At 43.6% G+C, this 20,398-nt stretch overlaps 1 protein-coding gene across 1 annotated transcript in view; it reads right to left on the reverse strand.

Moving 5' to 3' along the window:
• Nucleotides 1-11,006: 11,006 nt before the first annotated feature.
• ATF7IP2 (activating transcription factor 7 interacting protein 2) overlaps nt 11,007-20,398 on the reverse strand; it is a 61,676-nt gene continuing 52,284 nt past the window's right edge. Inside the window, exons 10-11 of the mRNA XM_065893208.1 lie at nt 12,017-12,102; nt 11,007-11,420 (exon numbers count right to left, since the gene is read on the reverse strand). Of these exons, the coding sequence (XP_065749280.1) occupies nt 11,007-11,420; nt 12,017-12,102 (500 nt within the window). The remainder of the gene's footprint in view (nt 11,421-12,016; nt 12,103-20,398) is intronic.

Here is a 20,398-nt window from a genome sequence, read left to right on the forward strand (position 1 = left end):
GTGGGACCCTGGAATCGGCCATCTTACCGAGCTCTCCAGGTATTTGGACCAAACGATGTCGGTGGATCACAGCTAGGAGTATTTCATGGGATGCTTAACACTGAAAACCAGGCCAGACAGCCCAATTTAAGAGGTGGTCGTGGCCCATCCAACCTGAACTTCCTTTCTTCTCTGCTGGTTCTCTTCTTTGTCTCACTGAGCAGGATAAACAGACCTCAGAGGTGGTTTGGAAATGCACTGACCTGCAGTCCAATCAAAAATGATAAATTTTAAAAAGAAAGGAAATCTCACTTCATGGTCTACAGGTTTTCAAAATACCTGTGAATCATGTTGACACGGATTGCTTTCTTTCTGGTCACCTAATATGCAGTTCCCCTTGCTCTGGTAGCAACACCCCAAATTCCTTTTGGAATCATCTCTCCCTCCCAGCGGGTGGGCAGGTCGATCCATCAGGGTGTCTGTTGGCACGTGACCTAAGCCAAGTCAATCAACATTTCTCTCCTAGGCTTGTGAGGGTGGAAAACCCAGCCCTCAAGCAGCTGCATCTTATTCTCTCCATTAGCTCCTGTTCCTTTGATTATTCTCTGTGCTCCTTTCTGAGCCTTCTCTAGCCTACAGCCCAATTCTGTGGGCTACCCCAGGCCCCTCCCATAAACCCCTCTACTGCTGAAATTCTGGTCCGCTAGACAACTCTGGGAACTAAGGTTCTCTCTCTCTCTCTTTTTTTAAACAGATGCTAATATTTTGCCTTCTTTTCTTTTTAAATTATTTTTGGCTGCATTGAGTCTTCGTTGCTGTGCACGGGCTTTCTCTAGTTGCAGCGAGCAGGGGCTACTCGTTGTGGTGCGCAGGCTTCTCACTGCGGTGGTTTCTCTTGTTGCGGAGCACGGGCTCTAGGCGCGCGGGCTTCAGTAGTTGTGGCACGTGGGCTCAGTAGTTGTGGCTTGCGGGCTCTAGAGTGCAGGCTCAATAGTTGTGGCTCACGGGCTTAGTTGCTCCGCGGCATGTGGGATCTTCCCGGACCAGGGCTCGAACCCACGTCCCCTGCATTGGCAGGTGGATTCTTAACCACTGCGCCACCAGGCAAGTCCCAGGCTCTCTCTTAATCTATGTCCACATGCTGCTGCAGAGTTCTGGAAAGCTTTGTCCTGTTTTGACTTGTCATGGGGAGAGGGGAAGAGTGGAGATGGGGCGGTAATGTGAGTCGTTTTTATGCTATACATTTTGCCACTTTCAATCCAGTCCCTCAGAAAAGCTTTACATTTTCATCACAGACAACTAAGGGTAAGTTGCTTCCAGAGCCTCATTGAGATCTGAGTCTTTTTTGACTTGCATTGGATTTTCAGCTTAAACTAACTGCCTCTAATCTACATCAATTCCAATTTGATGAAATGAAGTGAGGATGATAAAATCCACCTGCAAGGGCTTTTGTTTCTAAATGGAACTGAAGCTCTGGAACGGAGAACACAAGTCAAGGAAGAGCTTCTGACTCTAAGTTTAGAGAAGCAATTCCAGTTAAAACTTTTGACTCAAGACTCAAAATCAACTGAGAATCAATGTGGAGGTCTGGGAAGAAAGGACTGTGCTGTACCTAAATATTAGCCAAAGTCTTGCTACACTGGCACCATATTTCAAATATGTTGTTTGGTAGTTTTGTGACAATCGATTGGTTTCAACACCAAACATGACAAAAAGCAGGTTTATTTTCAGTTTCAGGAAGGTGGAGAAGGGGCATTACCGCCACCTGGTGGCCAATTTTCCAAACTGTTCGTTCAGGTCTTGTAGGGATGAAATTTGTGACGTTGAAGGCCGGCAGTAAACCGCAAACATTCCAAAGCCGTAACATTTGGCTACTGACCTGCATACTATACATTTCTATATTCAATTACAATCCCAATCATAAACCAAAACAATTTGGTTTGGTCTGGTCAGATAAAATTTCCCTTTTTTTTTCAAATCGGATATTCCCAAAGAAATCGTTACAGAGATTCCTTTTGTGGTCATTCTACATTTCCTTCTGCCATGTTATTTTTTTCCCGGAGGAAGAAGGGTGTGCACATTTATTCTGGCTTCCTTAGTGGCATCGGGACAGAATAACTGGACCTTGGGGTCTGGGGCTGGTATGTGCATTGATGTTTCCCTGGAAAGGATTTGTTCTTCAGTTCCCCTTCCTCTGGACATCACTTCCACAAACCCAGTCCCAGCTGTTGTCGTGTCACCCTGACCATTGTGATGGACTTGTAATTTGTCATCCTGGTTCCCCCCTACCCATCGCCCCCACCCCAGCCCCCAGCCCATTTTCTATGTGGCAGCCAGAGTGACCACAGCCTCCACTCTGGTCCTGTCATCCATCGGGCCTGAAGGCTTCAATGGCTCTCTGTTACTCCCAAGATGATGACCAAACTTCTTAACATGGACAACAGTCTCTAGCAGTGTCCCAGGTGCTGTTGTTGCCTCATAAACAAACCCCAAACTTAGTGGCTTAAAATAATTTTTTTTTTTTTTTTTTTTTGGCGGTACGCGGGCCTCTCACTGTTGTGGCCTCTCCCGTTGTGGAGCACAGGCTCCGGACGCGCAGGCTCAGCGGCCATGGCTCACGGTTCCAGCCGCTCTGCGGCATGTGGGATCTTCCCGGACCGGGGCACGAACCCATGTCCCCTGCATCGGCAGGCGGACTCTCAACCACTGTGCCACCAGGGAAGCCCAAGATAACTTATTTTGCCCACAGTTTTGTGGGTCCAGATCTGGATGGGACTCAGTTGGGCTATTCGTCTGCCCCACGTGGCTTCAGCTGGGGCATTTGCAATCCAGGATCTGCTCCAAAGATGGTTTCTTCACTCATGGGTCTGCCATCTCAGTGCTCCCTGGCCTGTCTCTTTCTTTCTCCCTCTCTCCATGTGGCATCTTGTCCTCCAGGGTCTCATGGCCTGGGCTTCCCACAGCCTGGTAATCTCAGGGTGGTTGCACTTCTTATGTGGTGGCTGGTGTCCAAGAGGCAGGAAGTAGAAGCCGCCTGGCTGGCTCCCAGAGCTGGCCCAGCATTGCTTTCATTGTATTCTATTGGTCAAAGCAATCATAGATCTCCCCAGAGTCAAGGAGGTGGAGAGAGAGACTCCACCTCCAGGCAGGGGAGAGAGGCAAGTGGCCTGGGAGGTACTAGGAGGTCTAGCCTCCTCCCGCAGGCCCCAAACCAGACTGTCCAGAGCCACTTGCCTCTTGCAAATGTCCTTCCCTGTGCACTTAACCTGGTGAGTTCTACCCATTCTGCAGATTCCAGCTAAATCAGGATTTCTAGAAGGTAGTCTCACCTGACCCTATGTGGACTCTAAGAGTCCATGATCCATTGTTTTGTCCCCCCACTGCTTATTTTGAAAATTTTCAACCTGCAGAAGTGTTGCAAGAATAACATTACTTAGATTCACCGACTATGAACATTTTTGTCACATTTGCTTTTATCTTTCTCTTTGTATGTGTGTGTGTGTATAAATATTTTATGAGCCATTTGTGTGTCAGCTGCAGACATCAAGGCTCTTTGCCTCCAAGGACGTCGGCAGTATCTCCTAAGAACAAGACTGTCCTCCCACGTAAGCCCAATTCGATGAATACGATGATCACTTTCAGGTGATTTAACACTATTATCCATAGTCAGAGTTCACCAAGGTCCAAATAATATCCTCTAAATCCAGGCTCCACTGTGGGTCATGCATTGCATTTCATTGTCCTGTGGGATCCCCTCTTACACCCAAATCCTTTTCCTTCAGAGGACTTTCCCCATGTGCGTTAAGCTCCTTGGTCAGGCACAAGCCCTCCCCCCAGGCACTCTCATGCCTTTCTCCTTATCATCCCTCAGCTTAAGTGCTTCCTCTTCCAGGAAGTCCTTCTTGACCAGCCTGTCTCACATAACCTCACTGCCCCCATCATGCCCCACCATATCTCCCTCCTTATTTTCATATGGACATCATCACATTGCTCTCTGAAAATCTCATGTGTGTACTTTCCATTTGTCTCCTGTGTCCCCCACTAGGTCAGCTCCAAGAGGGCAGGGACAGTGATAAGTCTTATTCTCCATGTTAGCACCTGGCACGGTGTCTGGAATCTGGTAGATCCCCTGATAAATGAACACATGAATATTTCACTGTGAAATTTTAACCAATGGGTGACAATAGAGTTTTGGGTTGCCGGGGCTGATGTCTTTACCAAACTTTTACCTTGTCGTAAACCTCTTAACACAGCTGCTAAGAATTTCTCCTGTGTCTTGGGCTACAATCCAGCCTACCTAAGCTTGGCCTCTGTTTCGCTCAGATGAATAACCCCTGCCCACAAATTTACGAAATTGCATTTATACAGAGCCTATGTGGCCTGAAACAGGGCCCTCAATCCTACTACTTAAACTACCCCAAATATCTCTGCTTGCTGCACATGGGTCCCAGTCTGTGAGCAAGACATGGGTGAGTATCCCCAGGCCAAGGGATAATTTTTTTTCATGGAGAGAGAAGTGGTAGATAAGCACAATTAGCTCAAAAGGAACTGACCTCAAGCTGTGGAGGTGATGGGGGTAATTTGTGGGTAGTTCACACTCCCCATGATCCTTACCACCATGTGTGGTTTCCATGGTGGCAGAGTTTGCCACGGCCAGAATTGGCTGTTTGCTATCATTACAGAACCAGCTGTGCTGCATCTGTGTCCTTCACAGGCACTCTGGACATCCATCCCACAGATCACTCAGATCTTTAGGAACACCCCAAAACTCAATACTCTCTTTAATGTGAATAGTTAAAACTCTATATGGCAAAAATCAAATATGATCTGCCTTTTGTATTATCTTGGCCCAAATTCCATCCGAACCTGTCCAACTGCATTTACTATATTCCCCTACAGCCAAAATCCAGGGAAACATAATTGGGTTAGAAATCGTTTTAAATAAATCTTGAGTGTAGAAGTATTTTCTTCATACATCAGACATCACTTCCCTCTATCAAAGTAAGGAAGAGAAACTTCAGGTGTCTTTGCCCCTGTGGTCAGTCATAACATCTACAGATATGCTTTCTGATATCATCTTCACTGATCCAACTTACTGCCATCTTTAAGGTGTCTTATTTTACTGGCATTGACAAACAGTTGTCCGTCTTGTTACTGAACGGAACTTGGGTTCACTTGCCAGACGCACAGAAAAGCCAATCTGCGGACACCAGGTTGTGGTGCATTGCATAGTGCCAAGCAAGGACGGGCAGCTTATGCTCAAAAGACCTGAGCTCTTCGATGGGTTTTAGTGAAGGATTTTTAAAGGCACCGTTAGGGGTGAGGGTTGCAGGGTACATGGTCAGCCCATGGATGTTCTTCTGATTGGTCAGTGGTGAGGTAACAGGGAGGTGTTTGGGCAATCTTAACCATCAGTCTTCTGACTCCAACCAATCTGGGGTCTACATGCTTGTGGTCAGCAATTTCTATCCAGTGAGGCGCTGGTTTCTGTAAAACAACTCGAGGATATGTGTCCGATTGTTATCTATATCCCTTGAGGAGGAACTGGGGTCCTGTGACTCTGTTTTATGGCTGACCTATTGTTTAAGCCATCATTAATTTTCTTGCTGGACTGCTTTTCCTTTGTTTCTGCATTCCCTCACTTCTCTAATTAGTAACTGCTTGAGTCTGCTCTTTGGATCCTGGGGAAGGCCGAGGAGACTGAAGCCTTTCTCCTACAAACAAGAAACAGGGGACACAGAGGGATCTGCCACCAGGAAGGCCCTGCAGGGTCCTGCTCGCTTTCAATCTCACAAAACCCTGGCCCTAGTTTTAAAATGGTAAGAAATTTTCCTTTCAAAGAAATTTGAGAAAAACATCCTGGTATATGGATGATTAATTCATTGTCTATGTATAAGAGTGGTTGCTTGTTGACCAGTGATGGTCTGAGTTTTTACTAATGTTTGTTCTTTTCCACCATCTAAATAGCTAATCTGTTAAGCTCTCCCACCACCCATCGTAATTCCTGTGGTCTCTGTCGTCTCAGACTTTGCTGTGTATTTGGAGGATTAGATCCCAGTGGGTGCGTTCTACCACCCACAGTTCACATTGTAGAGGAAGAAAACTTCCTCTTCCCTTCTAGGGGCTATGAATGGAGCCTGTGAATTAAACTGACAAAAGACAGATTAATAGGAGAAGGGGAATACAAATTTTAATATTCTTACATGCACAGAGGTTTCAGAGAAAACACATGAAACCCCAAAGAAGTGGTTAGACCTGGAGGGCTTTAACAAAGGGTGATTAAATTATGGGGAAGCGACAAAGGAAAGGGATTTGGGGCTCCTAGAGGTGGTAAATTGTGGGAAGGTGACCAGGAAATATATAGCAGATAAAGGTTTGCTTAATAGGGTCTGTTATGCAGATTCATCTCAGGTCTTCCAGGTACTGGAGAGGGAAACCCCTTTACAGAGGGAAATTTATGTCACCTTTAGAAGTGGAAATTTATGCCTTGACTTTAGGCAGAAAGGGGGAGCCAAGTGAACTCTTCCTGTGTCTTCGGTTTTCTCAAATGCGTTGAGGTCAACATCATCCTTATGCCAAAGTGGCATATTTTGTGGTGGCACGTTTTGATCCCTTTCAACACAGATAAAAAAAATCAAGTAGCCACATCCTCCCCCTGAGAAAATCTCAGGAGGATGAAAGGTAGGAACTGACCGAATTAGATTTGTCTGCACTATAGGACTCCTGATTTTTAAAATTCAATGATTTAACTCTAGCCTCTGGATTTGTGGTAATAGGTAATGTAAGTCTATCTCTGAGCATTTGCCACTTCAGCTGTGTCAAAGGAAAATAAGATGGAGTGAGCATTGCTAAGAGAGCTCTCCGGAAAGGAGCCAGGAGGCTGTCGAGGAAGTGGGATTCACGCACGTCTCATTCCGGGTGGAATCTGACCTTTGACCACTTAGTATCTTAACACGGGCATCCAGAACATCTGCACAATGTTCCAGAAGTTCAAGATACCTATTAGACCCTTACCCTAAGTAACTCGTTTCAGCCTATCCCTTAAAGACAAATATTTCCTTTTTGCATCAGTCATAATTCTTGCCAGACAATAACCTTGTGGCTTTTGCCTTTATAAGCCCCTGATTCCCTCTTCCCCAGAACACTCTTTTGGTTTTACCTGAATCTGTGACTCCCGAATTGCAATTCTTAGGACCCCAAATAAGGCTCTTTGTTTTCTGAAGCCTTGATACTGATTATTCTTCAACAGCTGCCATCTACCAGTTAAAGATAAAGCCACCATCTGATGTCACGATGTCGGGCACACCTCACAGAAGACATTGTGAAATGATTGACAGAGGCTTTGCATCTTCCATGTTGGGGGCATAAAACCACCCCCCGGCCAACATGAGTGTCTAGGAACACACAGGAGGCCCCACCTCCGCAGCATATGGGGTAAGGGCCAGGTGTCCACGTTTTGAACAAATCATGGTCCCAGGGAAGAGTGCTTGTGTTCGTTTCCCTAGGGCTGTCGTAACAAATTACCACAAACTTGGTGGCTCAGAACAACAGACGTGTATTTTCTCATAGCTCTAGAGACATCTGAAATCCAGGTGTTGGCTGGGCTGTGCTCCCTCCAGAGGCTCTTCCAGCTTCTGGTGGCTCCGGTGTTCCTTGGCTTGTGGCTGCACCACTCCAATCTCTGCCTCTGTCTCCATATTGGAAACGTGTTCACATTATGATTTTTAGAAGAATTTTCTTCTATCTCCATGGCCACCTCTGAGTGACATGCCATCTCCTGCTGACCCTTTGGCCCAGTAAATTAGCAGCTGCCTCGGAAACAAGGTATTTCTAATTTACCCATCCCCAGCAAAGGTTTTGTTTTTGCTTTCTACCATTTACTAATAAAGGACTTGCTTTGTCCTAGGTATTCTGTGTTACATCGTTAACTCCTTACAATGACCCTGAATCAGGGCTCTTGAGCTCAGGCAGCAGAACCAGTTAAACAAGGAAAGAGAGGGAGAAAGAGGCAGAAGGAAGGAGTCAGCACTGCCTTCATTCTACACATTGAGAAAAAGGAGGCTCAGAGAGATGCCGACCTCACGGTAAGTGTTGGAACTGGCTTTCAGACTCAGGGTCTGTCTGTGAATTCCTTATCCCACGAGAACAACATAGGAGACATTCAGTGTCCAGGACAGTTGGACAAGCTACTGCCCTGATACTCAATTCCCGGGGTGAGGATGCGCCTCCTCTGTCTGGGGGCCCTGTGGTCTTGGTGAGGAAGCCATCAAAACTATAGAACCTGGAACTGATTACAGGGGCTAGGCTTGGCCCAGTGTGGGAGAGCTGGTGGAGAAGCCTATGCAAAGTGTTCCCTCTGGGTCTAGTGTTGAGTCTGGAGTCGCTAGAGGTCAGCCAGGTGGCCGTCAGGAAGGAAGGAAGGAAGGAAGGAAGCGGACAAGTACGAACTGGAAGCACGTCTGTGTGTGACTACCTCCAGCCTCGAAGCCACAGGAAACGCGGCCTATCGGAAAGGCACAGAGCAGCACGCAGAGGTGCCCTTCACTTGGCCAGGCACTTGGCAGGAGCTGTGGGTCTGTGAGCCAGCAGAGCATGGAAGCTTCCACGCTCTGATGCCCCATGTCTATCTTCAGAACATAAAACACAGAACTGATGTTTTGCTTCTGCTCCAAACTGCATGCAGTGTCTCGACCAATGCTAAACTTGAACCAGCCAGGGAAGGACATCCTTGGAAAGGTAGTTCCAGCTTAGCGACATGGACATCATCCAAAGCCACTACACCTACCCTGAGTGTCAAGAGTAGCGGAGTATACCTCTCACTGACCGAAAATGCCAGAGGATTACTTTCTTGTTCACCTTGCAGCTTTGACACATGCCCTAGGATAAGCCAATCTGGTATGTGTCTGGGCTTTGATTCTGGAACCACAAGGCAGCAAGGACAGTGGGAAAGGCTTTCTGTTCTGCCCACTGTCCCCACGAGGCCGCACAGCCTGTGTATATAGCCGGAACCCAGGACCAGGGCGCCGCACGTGAATGGGCTGGGTCTCTGTGATTCGGGCAAGCCAACTACGCTCCCTGGACCTGTTTCCACATCTTTAAAATGGGCAGAAAATATCTTAACATATCATTATGGGGTATAAATTGCATAAAAACTGTCTCAGGTTTGAAACCTCATGGGAATTTGTTGCAAAGTATCTTTTTTTCCCCTTTCCTGTTTTCCAAGCCAGAGTCTCTCAGCTCCCTGCTGATTCCAGGAACCGCCCCACAGCCTTTTCTCAATATATTCAATTTTAGCTCATCAGTCAGGAGTTTGGTTCTGTTGCTTCAAGGAGGCATAAAGGTTTCCCACCAAAAGCGCATGAAACGTTTCCTGGGTGGAGGTGGGGTGTTTACCTTGTACTATGTAACTGTACAGTCCTGGGTCTTGTTCTCAGGCCCGTTCTCTTCTAGTGTCCCTGATAGGTAACAGCTGATGATCTTGCTCCTGCCCCTCCAATAGGCAAGAAACATTAATGCTTTCTGGGCCACCAGCTGTAAGATGCTTGCTTGCTATCAGCATTCCTCCTCGTTCTACTCTTGTGAAGAGCTCTTTTGCTTAAGACTTGTATACCTATCAACATTCCAGAAGATCTGCTGGTTGGGATGCAGTTTCACTCTACTGATGCACACCAAAGTCTTGGCTTTGGGCTTCGCTTAGTGAGTGAATGGCTAGTTGATGCCAACCCAAGGGTGCAGTTGTCTTCAAGTGAAGCCCTTGTCCTGTGCTGCAGGACACCCTCCACTGCTCCGAGCCTGAAACAGGACCTCACAGAAGGCAGCTCATCTCTTCAAATTCAGGTCAGAATCTGGCTCTTTCAGTAATAATGTTTTAAAAGGTAGACACAGGAGACTGAAAAATAACATCTTTATTTATGACTGAAGATGTGACAGCATTCACAAAATGCCAGGGAAAGCCATTCCTGTTCAATTTTTTAAATCTCAGAGCCTCTGAGGCCTGAACTTTCACTATATACCAGAAAAGAATGCCTCTCTTGAACAGACTTTCACACTAACCGTTATTTTTCTGTTTTCTCAGTGTCCTAGTATTACTCATCCACGGTTTGTCCCATTAGGGCCTGACTTACACTAACCCAGTCTGCTCACCCATCAAGTTTCTTGGGATACTTGTAGGAGCCACAGCTCACATCAGTGTTCCCTCAGACAGAGGTAAGCAGGACATCTATGGGAGCCCCTTAGTGTTACGTTGTAAGTAATGACGGTAGCCAGGAAATAAGCAAAGGGTCTCATTAGGGAATCAGCAAATTAAATCCTTAAATCTAAGGCAGACAACTCCATTTTCCTCAACTGAAATAGCAGGTTGGGTAATTTTTTATTTTACAAGAGATACTGTATTTTTTGTGTACACAGCATACGTTTAAGTCGTTTTATTACGTATGTAAGTATACAAACAGATTTTGGGAAAACCTAGACTATTTCCCTAAATGATTGACATGGCCTAAGACAAAAGGGGGGAGTAGGGAGGGGCACAAATTAATAGCCCTTAGAATTTGAACAGAACGGGAAGACATATTTTCATAAAATCTTGGTGTAGATGCACCCCAAGGATGATCTGGCCTCAGCAAAGAGCTGAATTTTCCTGTACCTATACTGACCACAAGCAGGTCACCAAAAGCTGATATTCAAGAGAGGAAATAGTGGTTGCTTGCATCCTAGGGCTTCTGATAGAAGCAGCAGCTCCATAGTTACCGAATGTATTGTACCTAACACAGCTTAGCAACATGGGTCCATGATGGTGTTATGTCTTAGAACATATCCATTGGAAGTATTTATTGAATGTAAATCAGAAATTCATGAAACTAGAGGCCACTTACAACATAGGGAAGAGGACTGTCCCTGTATAAAGGGTTCACAATCTGAACTGGCCCTTTAAGACACTGAATAGGGTTAGAGAACCATTGTAAACAAACAACTGAAGTATGAAAAAAAAATGTAGTACAATATATAATTATCAAATATTTTTCTTACTTTTAGTTAAGATTTTCAGAAAACCCAGGAATAGATTTTATATCACAAAATGGTCCATATCGCCCAAAAATGTCTTTTGACTGGACAGTAAAATAATATTTGTTGGAAGCTAAAAACTGAGATAAAGTACAGGCCATTGGGAGTGGTAAAGCTTTAATTTCTCCAATTTTCTTCCAGATCAGCTTATTATTAGGGATGTCATGGCACAGGAAGAGGTGGTAGCTTTCCACGGGGGCACACTTGGGATTGATTTTGGTTATGTTCCAAGTCAGGGCAATGCCCTTGGGTCTCAGCACCCGTTTTACTTTGAGCTCAGGCTTCTGGGGAGGAAGTGTGTCTCGGATTTTGTCTACCAGTTCGGGTAGTAGTGTTGGTGGTTCTGGGAGAGGTGGCAGGTGCTCAAAGGATTCAGGAACCTAAAACACATTTATAAAAAGTTTAGCAAGCTGAATTGGTGGGTTCCGATTTTTTTTAAGTGGTCAACTGCAGTTCTACAATATATATTTCCCATTCCTCAATCCATTTATCTAAATCATAAGAACAAAAGGATGCTTCAAGGATACGTGAGGCTGGATCCAGTTTCTTTCAAGCATAAGCTTCTTTAAGAGTTAAGATCTCTACACTCTGGAATATCACTAATCCAGAATGGGTTAGGGCCCAGACATTCTGGAGAAATATTCCATCTCATTTCCAAACCTGTGTTCCCAAACATGAAAAGTGTGAGTGTAGGAGAACACCCATTTCCATCCACCTTCATCAACAATGGTTATTATTCTTAAAAATCTTTTCCAATTTGTTGGACTAAAAAATGTAGTTCTAATTCTGTAGCTTCTGGAAAATTAAATTATTTTAATTGAGTAAATAAGTAGACTCACAATAGCACATTTGAAAAAGCATATTAAAGTGCTTTCTAAGATGAAATGTAACCCAAATGTTTCTTTATGAGTAAAATGGATACTTCCACTCAATTTGGAATGAATAATATCCCTTACAGAACATTTCATATCAGTACCTGGGCTGCATTTTGTGCCTCTGGGGTTGTCTCTTTTGAGATTGAAATAGCTTTCGTAGGTGACTCAAGCATGGATACTGGACTTTCTGTGAACAACAGAAGGTTTAAAAGTAAAATGTATCTGCAATAATCAGTCCCACAGCCTTTAAAGCAAACAGTAGTTTACATCTTGGGTAGTAATTAAATGTGAACTAAAATTATAAAACTGTGAAATAAGATAGCTTTTGATATGCAAAGGTATCAAATATAGAGAATTTTTCTTTCATGTGACAAAAATTCCTCAAGGTAAACACTAATGTCATGATGCAACTGGGAACTAGGAAAAATTACCCATGGTAGAGGGATTCCTGCTTCGCAGTCTTAGAGGCAGGTTTTGCTCTGTTAGGTCAACAAGGATGTTTGCAAACACAGAACTGTTTACAACCCTATAAGAATGTGTGATACAAACAAGGCCTGGGAATTCAAACTAAAACTCATGCAGGCTGGGGTTGGAGGTATCCCATAGTAGACTAGAGAGAATTAGATATCAATTGTGGACTGCTGAAAGGGAGGGGGAGAGAGCAGAGACAGACAGAAGAGAGAATGGAAGAAAGAGAGATGGTTAGAAGAAAGAAAAGGAGGAAAACAGAGAAAATGTGGGTGTGAGGGAGAGAAAGAAAGTTTAGTAGGCGCAAGAATGGTTTGAGGACAACTGGGGAAAGTATCATGGGGATAGTAAGAAAAGTGCCTCCATGTTGGAAAGTAATAGGACCAGACAGCTAAAAATTTCAGAAGTTTGAACATATCTAATAAGCAGCAAAAATCATTTTTAATCCACTGTGTGTGCAGTGATATAACTGTTTAACGTACTTTAAGAATCTCCCCCAATAAAATTTTTTATTTGTATTTTTCTTTTAACTGACAAGGATAATTAAGATTCTATACTGTTTCAAAGATAACTTATTAATCACTTTATTTACTGGTGTTAAAATATGTTTTTGTAAAGGTAATGATTTTACGCTTTTAATTGTAAGAGAATCGATGCATGAGAGATTGGTTCAAAATGGCAGAGTAAAAGGGTGTGTGCTCACTCCCTCTTTCGAGAGCAGCAGAATCACAGCTAACTGCTGAACACTCATTGACAGGAAGACACTAGAACTCACCAAAAAAGACACCCCACATCCAAAGACAAAGGAGAAGCCACAAAGAGATGGTAGGAGGGGCGCAATCACAATAAAATCAAATCTCATAACCGCTGGGTGGTGACTCACAAACTGGAGAACAATTATACCACAGGAGACCACCCACTGGAGTGAAGGGTCTGAGCCCCATGTCCAGCTTCCCAACCTGGGGGTCTGGCAATGGGGGGAGGAATTCCTAGAGAATCACACTTTGATGGCTAGTGGGGTTTGATTGCAGAATTCGGCAGGACTGGGGGAAACAGAGACTCCACTCTTGCAGGGCACACACAAAGTAGTGTGCACATCAGGACCCAGAGGAAGGAGCAGTGACCCCACAGGAGACTGAACCAGACCTACCTGCTAGTGTTGGAGGGTCTCCTGCAGAGGCGGGGGGGGGGGTGGCTGTGGCTCACCGTGGGGACAAGGACACTGGCAGCAGAAGTTCTGGGAAATACTCCTTGGCGTGAGCCCTCCCAGAGTCCACCATTAGCTCCACCAAAGAGCCGGGTAGGCTCCAGTGCTGGGTCGCCTCAGGCCAAACAACCAACAGTGAGGGAACCCAGCCCCACCCATCAGCAGTCAAGCAGATTAAAGTTTTACTGAGCTCTGCCCAACAGAGCAACACTCAGCTCTACCCATCACCAGTCCCTTCCATCAGGAAGCTTGCACAAGCCTCTTAGATAGCCTCATCCACCAGAGGGCAGACAGCAAAAGCAAGAAGAATTACAATTCTGCAGCCTGTGGAACGAAAACCATATTCACAGAAAGACAAAACGAAAAGGCAGAGGACTATGTACCAGATGAAGAAACAAGATAAAACCCCAGAAAAAGAACTAAATGAAGTGGAAATAGGCAACCTTCCAGAAAAGGAATTCAGAATAATGATAATGAAGATGATCCAGGACCTCAGAAAAAGAATGGAGGCAAAGATCGAGAAGATGCAAGAAATGTTTAATAAAGACCTAGAAGAATTAAAGAACAAACATCTAGAAGAATTAAAGAACAAACAAACAGAGATGAACAATACAATAACTGAAATGAAAAATGAACTAGAAAGAATCAATAGCAGAATAACTGAGGCAGAACAGATAAGCAACCTGGGAGACGAATGGTGGCATTCACCGCCATGGAACAAAATAAAGAAGAGAATGAAAAGAAATGAAGACAGCTTAAGAGACCTCTGGGACAACATTAAATGCACCAACATTCACATTATAGGGGTCCCAGAAGGAGAAGATAGAAAGGACCAGAGAAACTGTTTGAAGAGATTACAGTCAAAAACTTCCCTCACATAGGAAAGGAAATAGCCAGCCAAGTCCAGGAAGCACAGAGTCCCAGGCAGGATAGACCCAAGGAGAAACATGCTGAGACACAAAGCAATCAAACTGACAAAAACTAAAGACAAAACTTACTGAAAGCAACAAGGGAAAAATGACAAGTAAAATACAAGGGAACTCCCATAAGGATAACAGCTGATTTCTCAGCAGAAACTCTACAAGCCAGAAGGGAGTGGCATGATATATTTAAAGCGATGAAAGGGAAGAACCTACAACCAAAATTACTCTACCCGGCAAGGATCTCTTTAGGTTTGATGGAGAAATCAAAAACTTTACAGACAAGCAAAAGCTAAGAGAATTCAGCACCACCAAACCAGCTCTACAACAAATGCTAAAGGAACTTCTCTAAGTGGGAAACACAAAAGAAAAAAATGACCTACAGAAACAAACCCATAACAATTAAGAAAATGATAATAGGAACATACATATCAATAATTACCTTAAACGTGAATGGATTAAATGCTCCAACCAAAAGACACAGGCTCACTGAATGGATACAAAAACAAGACCCATATATATGCTGTCTACAAGAGACTCACTTCAGACCCACGGACACATACAGACTGAAAGTGAGGGGATAGAAAAAGATATTCCATGTAAATGGAAATCAAAAGAAAGATGGAGTAGCAATACTCATATCAGATAAAACAGACTTTAAAATAAAGAATGTTACAAGAGACAAGGAAGGACACTACATAACAATCAAGGGATCAATCCAGGAAGAAGATATAACAATTTTAAATATATATGTACCCAACATAGGAGCACCTCAATACATAAGGCAACTGTTAATATCTATAAAAGAGGAAATCGACAGTTACACAATAATAGTAGGGGACTTCAACACCTCACTTACACCAATGGACAAATAATCGAGACAGAAAATTAATAAGGAAACACAAGCTTTAAATGACACATTAGACCAGATAGATTTAATTGATACTTATAGGACATTCCATCCAAAAACAGCAGATTACACTTTCTTCTCAAGTGCACACGGAACATTCTCTAGGATAGATCACATCTTGGGTCACAAATCAAGGCTCAGTAAATTTAAGAAAATTGAAATCATATCAAACACCTTTTCCAACCACAATGCTTTGAGATTAGAAATAAATTACAGGGAAAAAATGTAAAAAAAACACAAACACATGGAGGAAAAACAATACATTACTAAATAACCAAGAGATCACTGAAGAAATCAAAGAGGAAATCAAAAAATACCCAGAGACAAATGACAATGAAAACATGACGATCCAAAACCTATGGGATGCAGCAAAAGCAGTTCTAAGAGGGAAGTTGATAGCTATACAATCCTTCCTCAAGAAACAAGAAAAATCTCAAACAATCTAACCTTACACCTAAAGGATCTACAGAAAGAACGAACAAAACACAAAATTAGTAGAAGGAAAGAAATCATAAAGATCAGAGCAGAAATAAATGAGATAGAAACAAAGAAAACAATAGCAAAGATCAATAAAACTAAAAGCTGGTTCTTTGAGAAGATAAATAAAATTGATAAACCTTTAGCCAGACTCAACAAGAAAAAGAGGAAGAGGACTCAAATCAATAAAATTAGAGAGGCTTCCGGGAAGATGGCGGATGAGTAAGACGCGGAGATCACCTTCTTCCCACAGATACACCAGAAATACATCTACACGTGGAATAACTCCTACAGAACACCTACTAAACGCTGGCAGAAGAACTCAGACCTCCCAAAAGGCAAGAAACCCCCCAGGTACCTGGGTAGGGCAAAAGATAAAGAATAAACAGAGACCAAAGGATAGGGACTGGACCTGCACCAGTGGGAGGGAGCTGTCAAGGAGGAAAGGTTTCCACACACTAGGAAGCCCCTTCTTGGGCGGACTGTGGGTGGCGGAGGGGGAAAGCGTCAGAGCCGCGGAGGAGAGCACAGCAACAGGCGTGCGGGGGACAAAGCAGAGAGATTCCCACACAGAGGATCAGGGCCGACCGGCACTCACCAGCCCGAGAGGCTTGTCTGCTCACCTGCTGGGGCAGGCGGGGTTGGGAGCTGAGGCTCGGGCTTCGGTCAGAGCCCAGGGAGAGGGCTGGGGTTGGCGGCGTGAACACAGCCTGCAGGGGGTTAGTGCACCATGGCTAGCTGGGAGGGATTCTGGGAAAAGTCTGGACCTGCCGAAGAGGCAAGAGACTTTTTCTTCCCTCTTTCTTTCCTGGTACACGAGGAGAGGGGATTAAGAGCGCTGTTTAAAGGAGCTCCAGAGATGGGCGCGAGCCGCGGCTAAAAGCACGGACCCCAGAGGCAGGCATGAGACGCTAAGGCTGCTGCTGCCACCACCAAGAAAACTGTGTGCGAGCACAGGTCACTATCCACTCCCCTCTTCCGGGGAGCCTGTGCAGCCCACCACTGCCAGGGTTCCGGGATCCAGGGACAACTCCCCCGGCAGAACGCACGGCTCACCTCAGGCTGGTGCAACGTCACACCGGCCTCTGCCGCCGCAGGTTCCCCCCACACTCCGTGGACCTCCCTCCCCCTGGCCTGAGTGAGCCAGAGCCCCCGAATCAGCTGCTCCTTTAACCCCGTCCTGTCTGAGCGAAGAACAGACGCCCTCCGTCGACCTACATGCAGAGGCGGGGCCAAATCCAAAGCTGAGCCCCTGGGAGCTGTGCGAACAAAGAAGAGAAAGGGAAATCTCTCCCAGCAGCCTCAGAAGCAGCGGATTAAAGCTCCACAATCAACTTGATGTACCCTGCATCTGTGGAATACATGAATAGACAACAAATCATCCCAAATTAAGGAGGTGGACTTTGAGAGCAAGATTTATGATTTTTTCCCCTTTTCCTCTTTTTGTGAGTGTATATGTGTATGCTTCTGTGTGAGATTTTGTCTGTATAGCTTTGCTTCCACCATTTGTCCTAGGGTTCTATCCGTCCGTCTTTTTTTAAAAAATTTTTTTCTCTTAATTATTATATTTTATTTTAATAACTTTATTATATTTTATCTTACTTTATGTTATTTTTTCTTTATTCCTTCCTTCCCTCCTTCCTTCCTCCCTCCCTCCCTCCTTTCTTTCTTTCTACTTCTACTAATTCTTTCTTTCTACTTTTTCTCCCTTTTATTCTGAGCCGTGTGAATGAAAGGCTCTTGGTGCTGCAGCCAGGAGTCAGTGCTGTGCCTCTGAGGTGGGAGAGCCAACTTCAGGACACTGGTACACAAGAGGCCTCCCAGCTCCACATAATATCAAACGGCAAAAATCTCCCAGAGATCTCCATCTCAATGCCAGCACCCAGCTTCACTCAATGACCAGCAAGCTACAGTGCTGGACATCCTATGCCAAACAACTAGCAAGACAGGAACACAACCCCACCCATTAGCAGACAGGCTGCCTAAAATCATAATATATCCACAGACACCCCAAAACACACCACCAGACGTGGACCTGCCCACCAGAAAGACAAGATCCAGCCTCATCCACCAGAACACAGGCACTAGTCCCCTCCACCAGGAAGCCGACACAACCCACTGAACCAACCTTAGCCACTGGGGACAGACACCAAAAACAACGGGAACTATGAACCTGCAGCCTGCAAAAAGGAGACCCCAAACACAGTAAGATAAGCAAAATGAGAAGACAGAAAAACACACAGAAGATGAAGGAGCAAGATAAAAACCCACCAGACCTAACAAATGAAGAGGAAATAGGCAGTTTACCAGAAAAAGAATTCAGAATAATGATAGTAAAGATGATCCCCAATCTTGGAAATAGAATGGACAAAATGCAAGAAACATTTAAAAAGGACCTAGAAGAACTAAAGATGAAACAAGCAACAATGAACAACACAATAAATGAAATTAAAAACACTCTAGATGGGATCAATATCAGAATAACTGAGGCAGAAGAACGGATAAGTGACCTGGAAGATAAAATAGTGGAAATAACTACTGCAGAGCAGAATAAAGAAAAAAGAATGAAAAGAACTGAGGACAGTCTCAGAGACCTCTGGGACAACATTAAACGCACCAACATTCGAATTATAGGGGTTCCAGAAGAAGAAGAGAAAAAGAAAGGGACTGAGAAAATATTTGAAGAGATTATAGTTGAAAACTTCCCTAATATGAGAAAGGAAATAGTTAATCAAGTCCAGGAAGCACAGAGAGTCCCATACAGGATAAATCCAAGGAGAAATATGTCAAGACACATATTAATCAAACTGTCAAAAATTAAATACAAAGAAAACATATTAAAAGCAGCAAGGGAAAAACAACAAATAACACACAAGGGAATCCCCATAAGGTTAACAGCTGATCTTTCAGCAGAAACTCTGCAAGCCAGAAGGGACTGGCAGGACATATTTAAAGTGATGAAGGAGAAAAACCTGCAACCAAGATTACTCTACCCAGCAAGGATCTCATTCAGATTTGATGGAGAAATTAAAACCTTTACAGACAAGCAAAAGCTGAGAGAATTCAGCACCACAAAACCAGCTCTACAACAACTGCTAAAGGAACTTCTCTAGGCAAGAAACATGAGACAAGGAAAAGACCTACAATAACAAACCCAAAACAATTAAGAAAATGGGAATAGGAACATACATATCAATAATTACCTTAAATGTAAATGGACTAAATGCTCCCACCAAAAGACACAGGTTGCCTGAATGGATACAAAAACAAGACCCATGTATTTGCTGTCTACAAGAGACCCACATCAGACCTAGAGACACATAGACTGAAAGTAAGGGGATGGAAAAAGATATTTCATGCAAATGGAAACCAAAAGAAAGCTGGAGTAGCAATTCTCATATCAGACAAAATAGACTTTAAAATAAAGACTATTAGAAGAGACAAAGAAGGACACTACATAATGATCAAGGGATCAATCCAAGAAAAAGTTATAACAATTGTAAATATTTATGCACCCAACATAGAAGCACCTCAATACATAAGGCAAATACTAACAGCCATAAAAGGGGAAATCGACAGTAACACATTCATAGTAGGGGATTTTAACACCCCACTTTCACCAATGGACAGATCATCCAAAATGAAAATAAATAAGGAAACACAAGCTTTAAATGATACATTAAACAAGATGGACTTAATTGATATTTATAGGACATTCCATCCAAAAACAACAGAATACACATTTTTCTCAAGTGCTCATGGAACATTCTCCAGGAGAGATCATATCTTGGGTCACAAATTAAGCCTTGGTAAATTTAAGAAAATTGAAATCGTATCAAGTATCTTTTCCGACCACAACGATATGAGACTAGATATCAATTACAGGAAAAGATCTATAAAAAATACAAACACATGGAGGCTAAACAATACACTACTTAATAACGAAGTGATCACTGAAGAAATCAAAGAGGAAATAAAAAAATACCTAGAAAAAAATGACAATGGAGACACGACGACCCAAAATCTATGGGATGCAGCAAAAGCAGTTCTAAGAGGGAAGATTATAGCAATACAATCCTACCTTAAGAAACAGGAAACATCTCGAATAAACAACCTAACCTTGCATCTAAAGCAATCAGAGAACGAAGAACAACAAAACCCCAAAGTTAGTAGAAGGAAAGAAATCATTAAAATCAGATCAGAAAGAAATGAAGGAAACAATAGCAAAGATCAATAAAACTAAAAGCTGGTTCTTTGAGAAGATAAACAAAATTGATAAACCATTAGCCAGACTCATCAAGAAAAAAAGAGAGAAGACTCAAATCAATAGAATTAGAAATGAAAAAGAAGAAGTAACTGCAGAAATAAAAAAGATCATGAAAGATTACTACAAGCAACTCTATGCCAATAAAATGGACAACCTGGAAGAAACGGAAAAATTCTTAAAAATGCACAACCCGCCAAGACTGAATCAGGAAGAAATAGAAAATATGAACAGACC

The sequence above is a fragment of the Phocoena phocoena genome, chromosome 15 (genome assembly GCF_963924675.1).
Source record: "Phocoena phocoena chromosome 15, mPhoPho1.1, whole genome shotgun sequence".
NCBI lineage: Eukaryota > Metazoa > Chordata > Mammalia > Artiodactyla > Phocoenidae > Phocoena > Phocoena phocoena.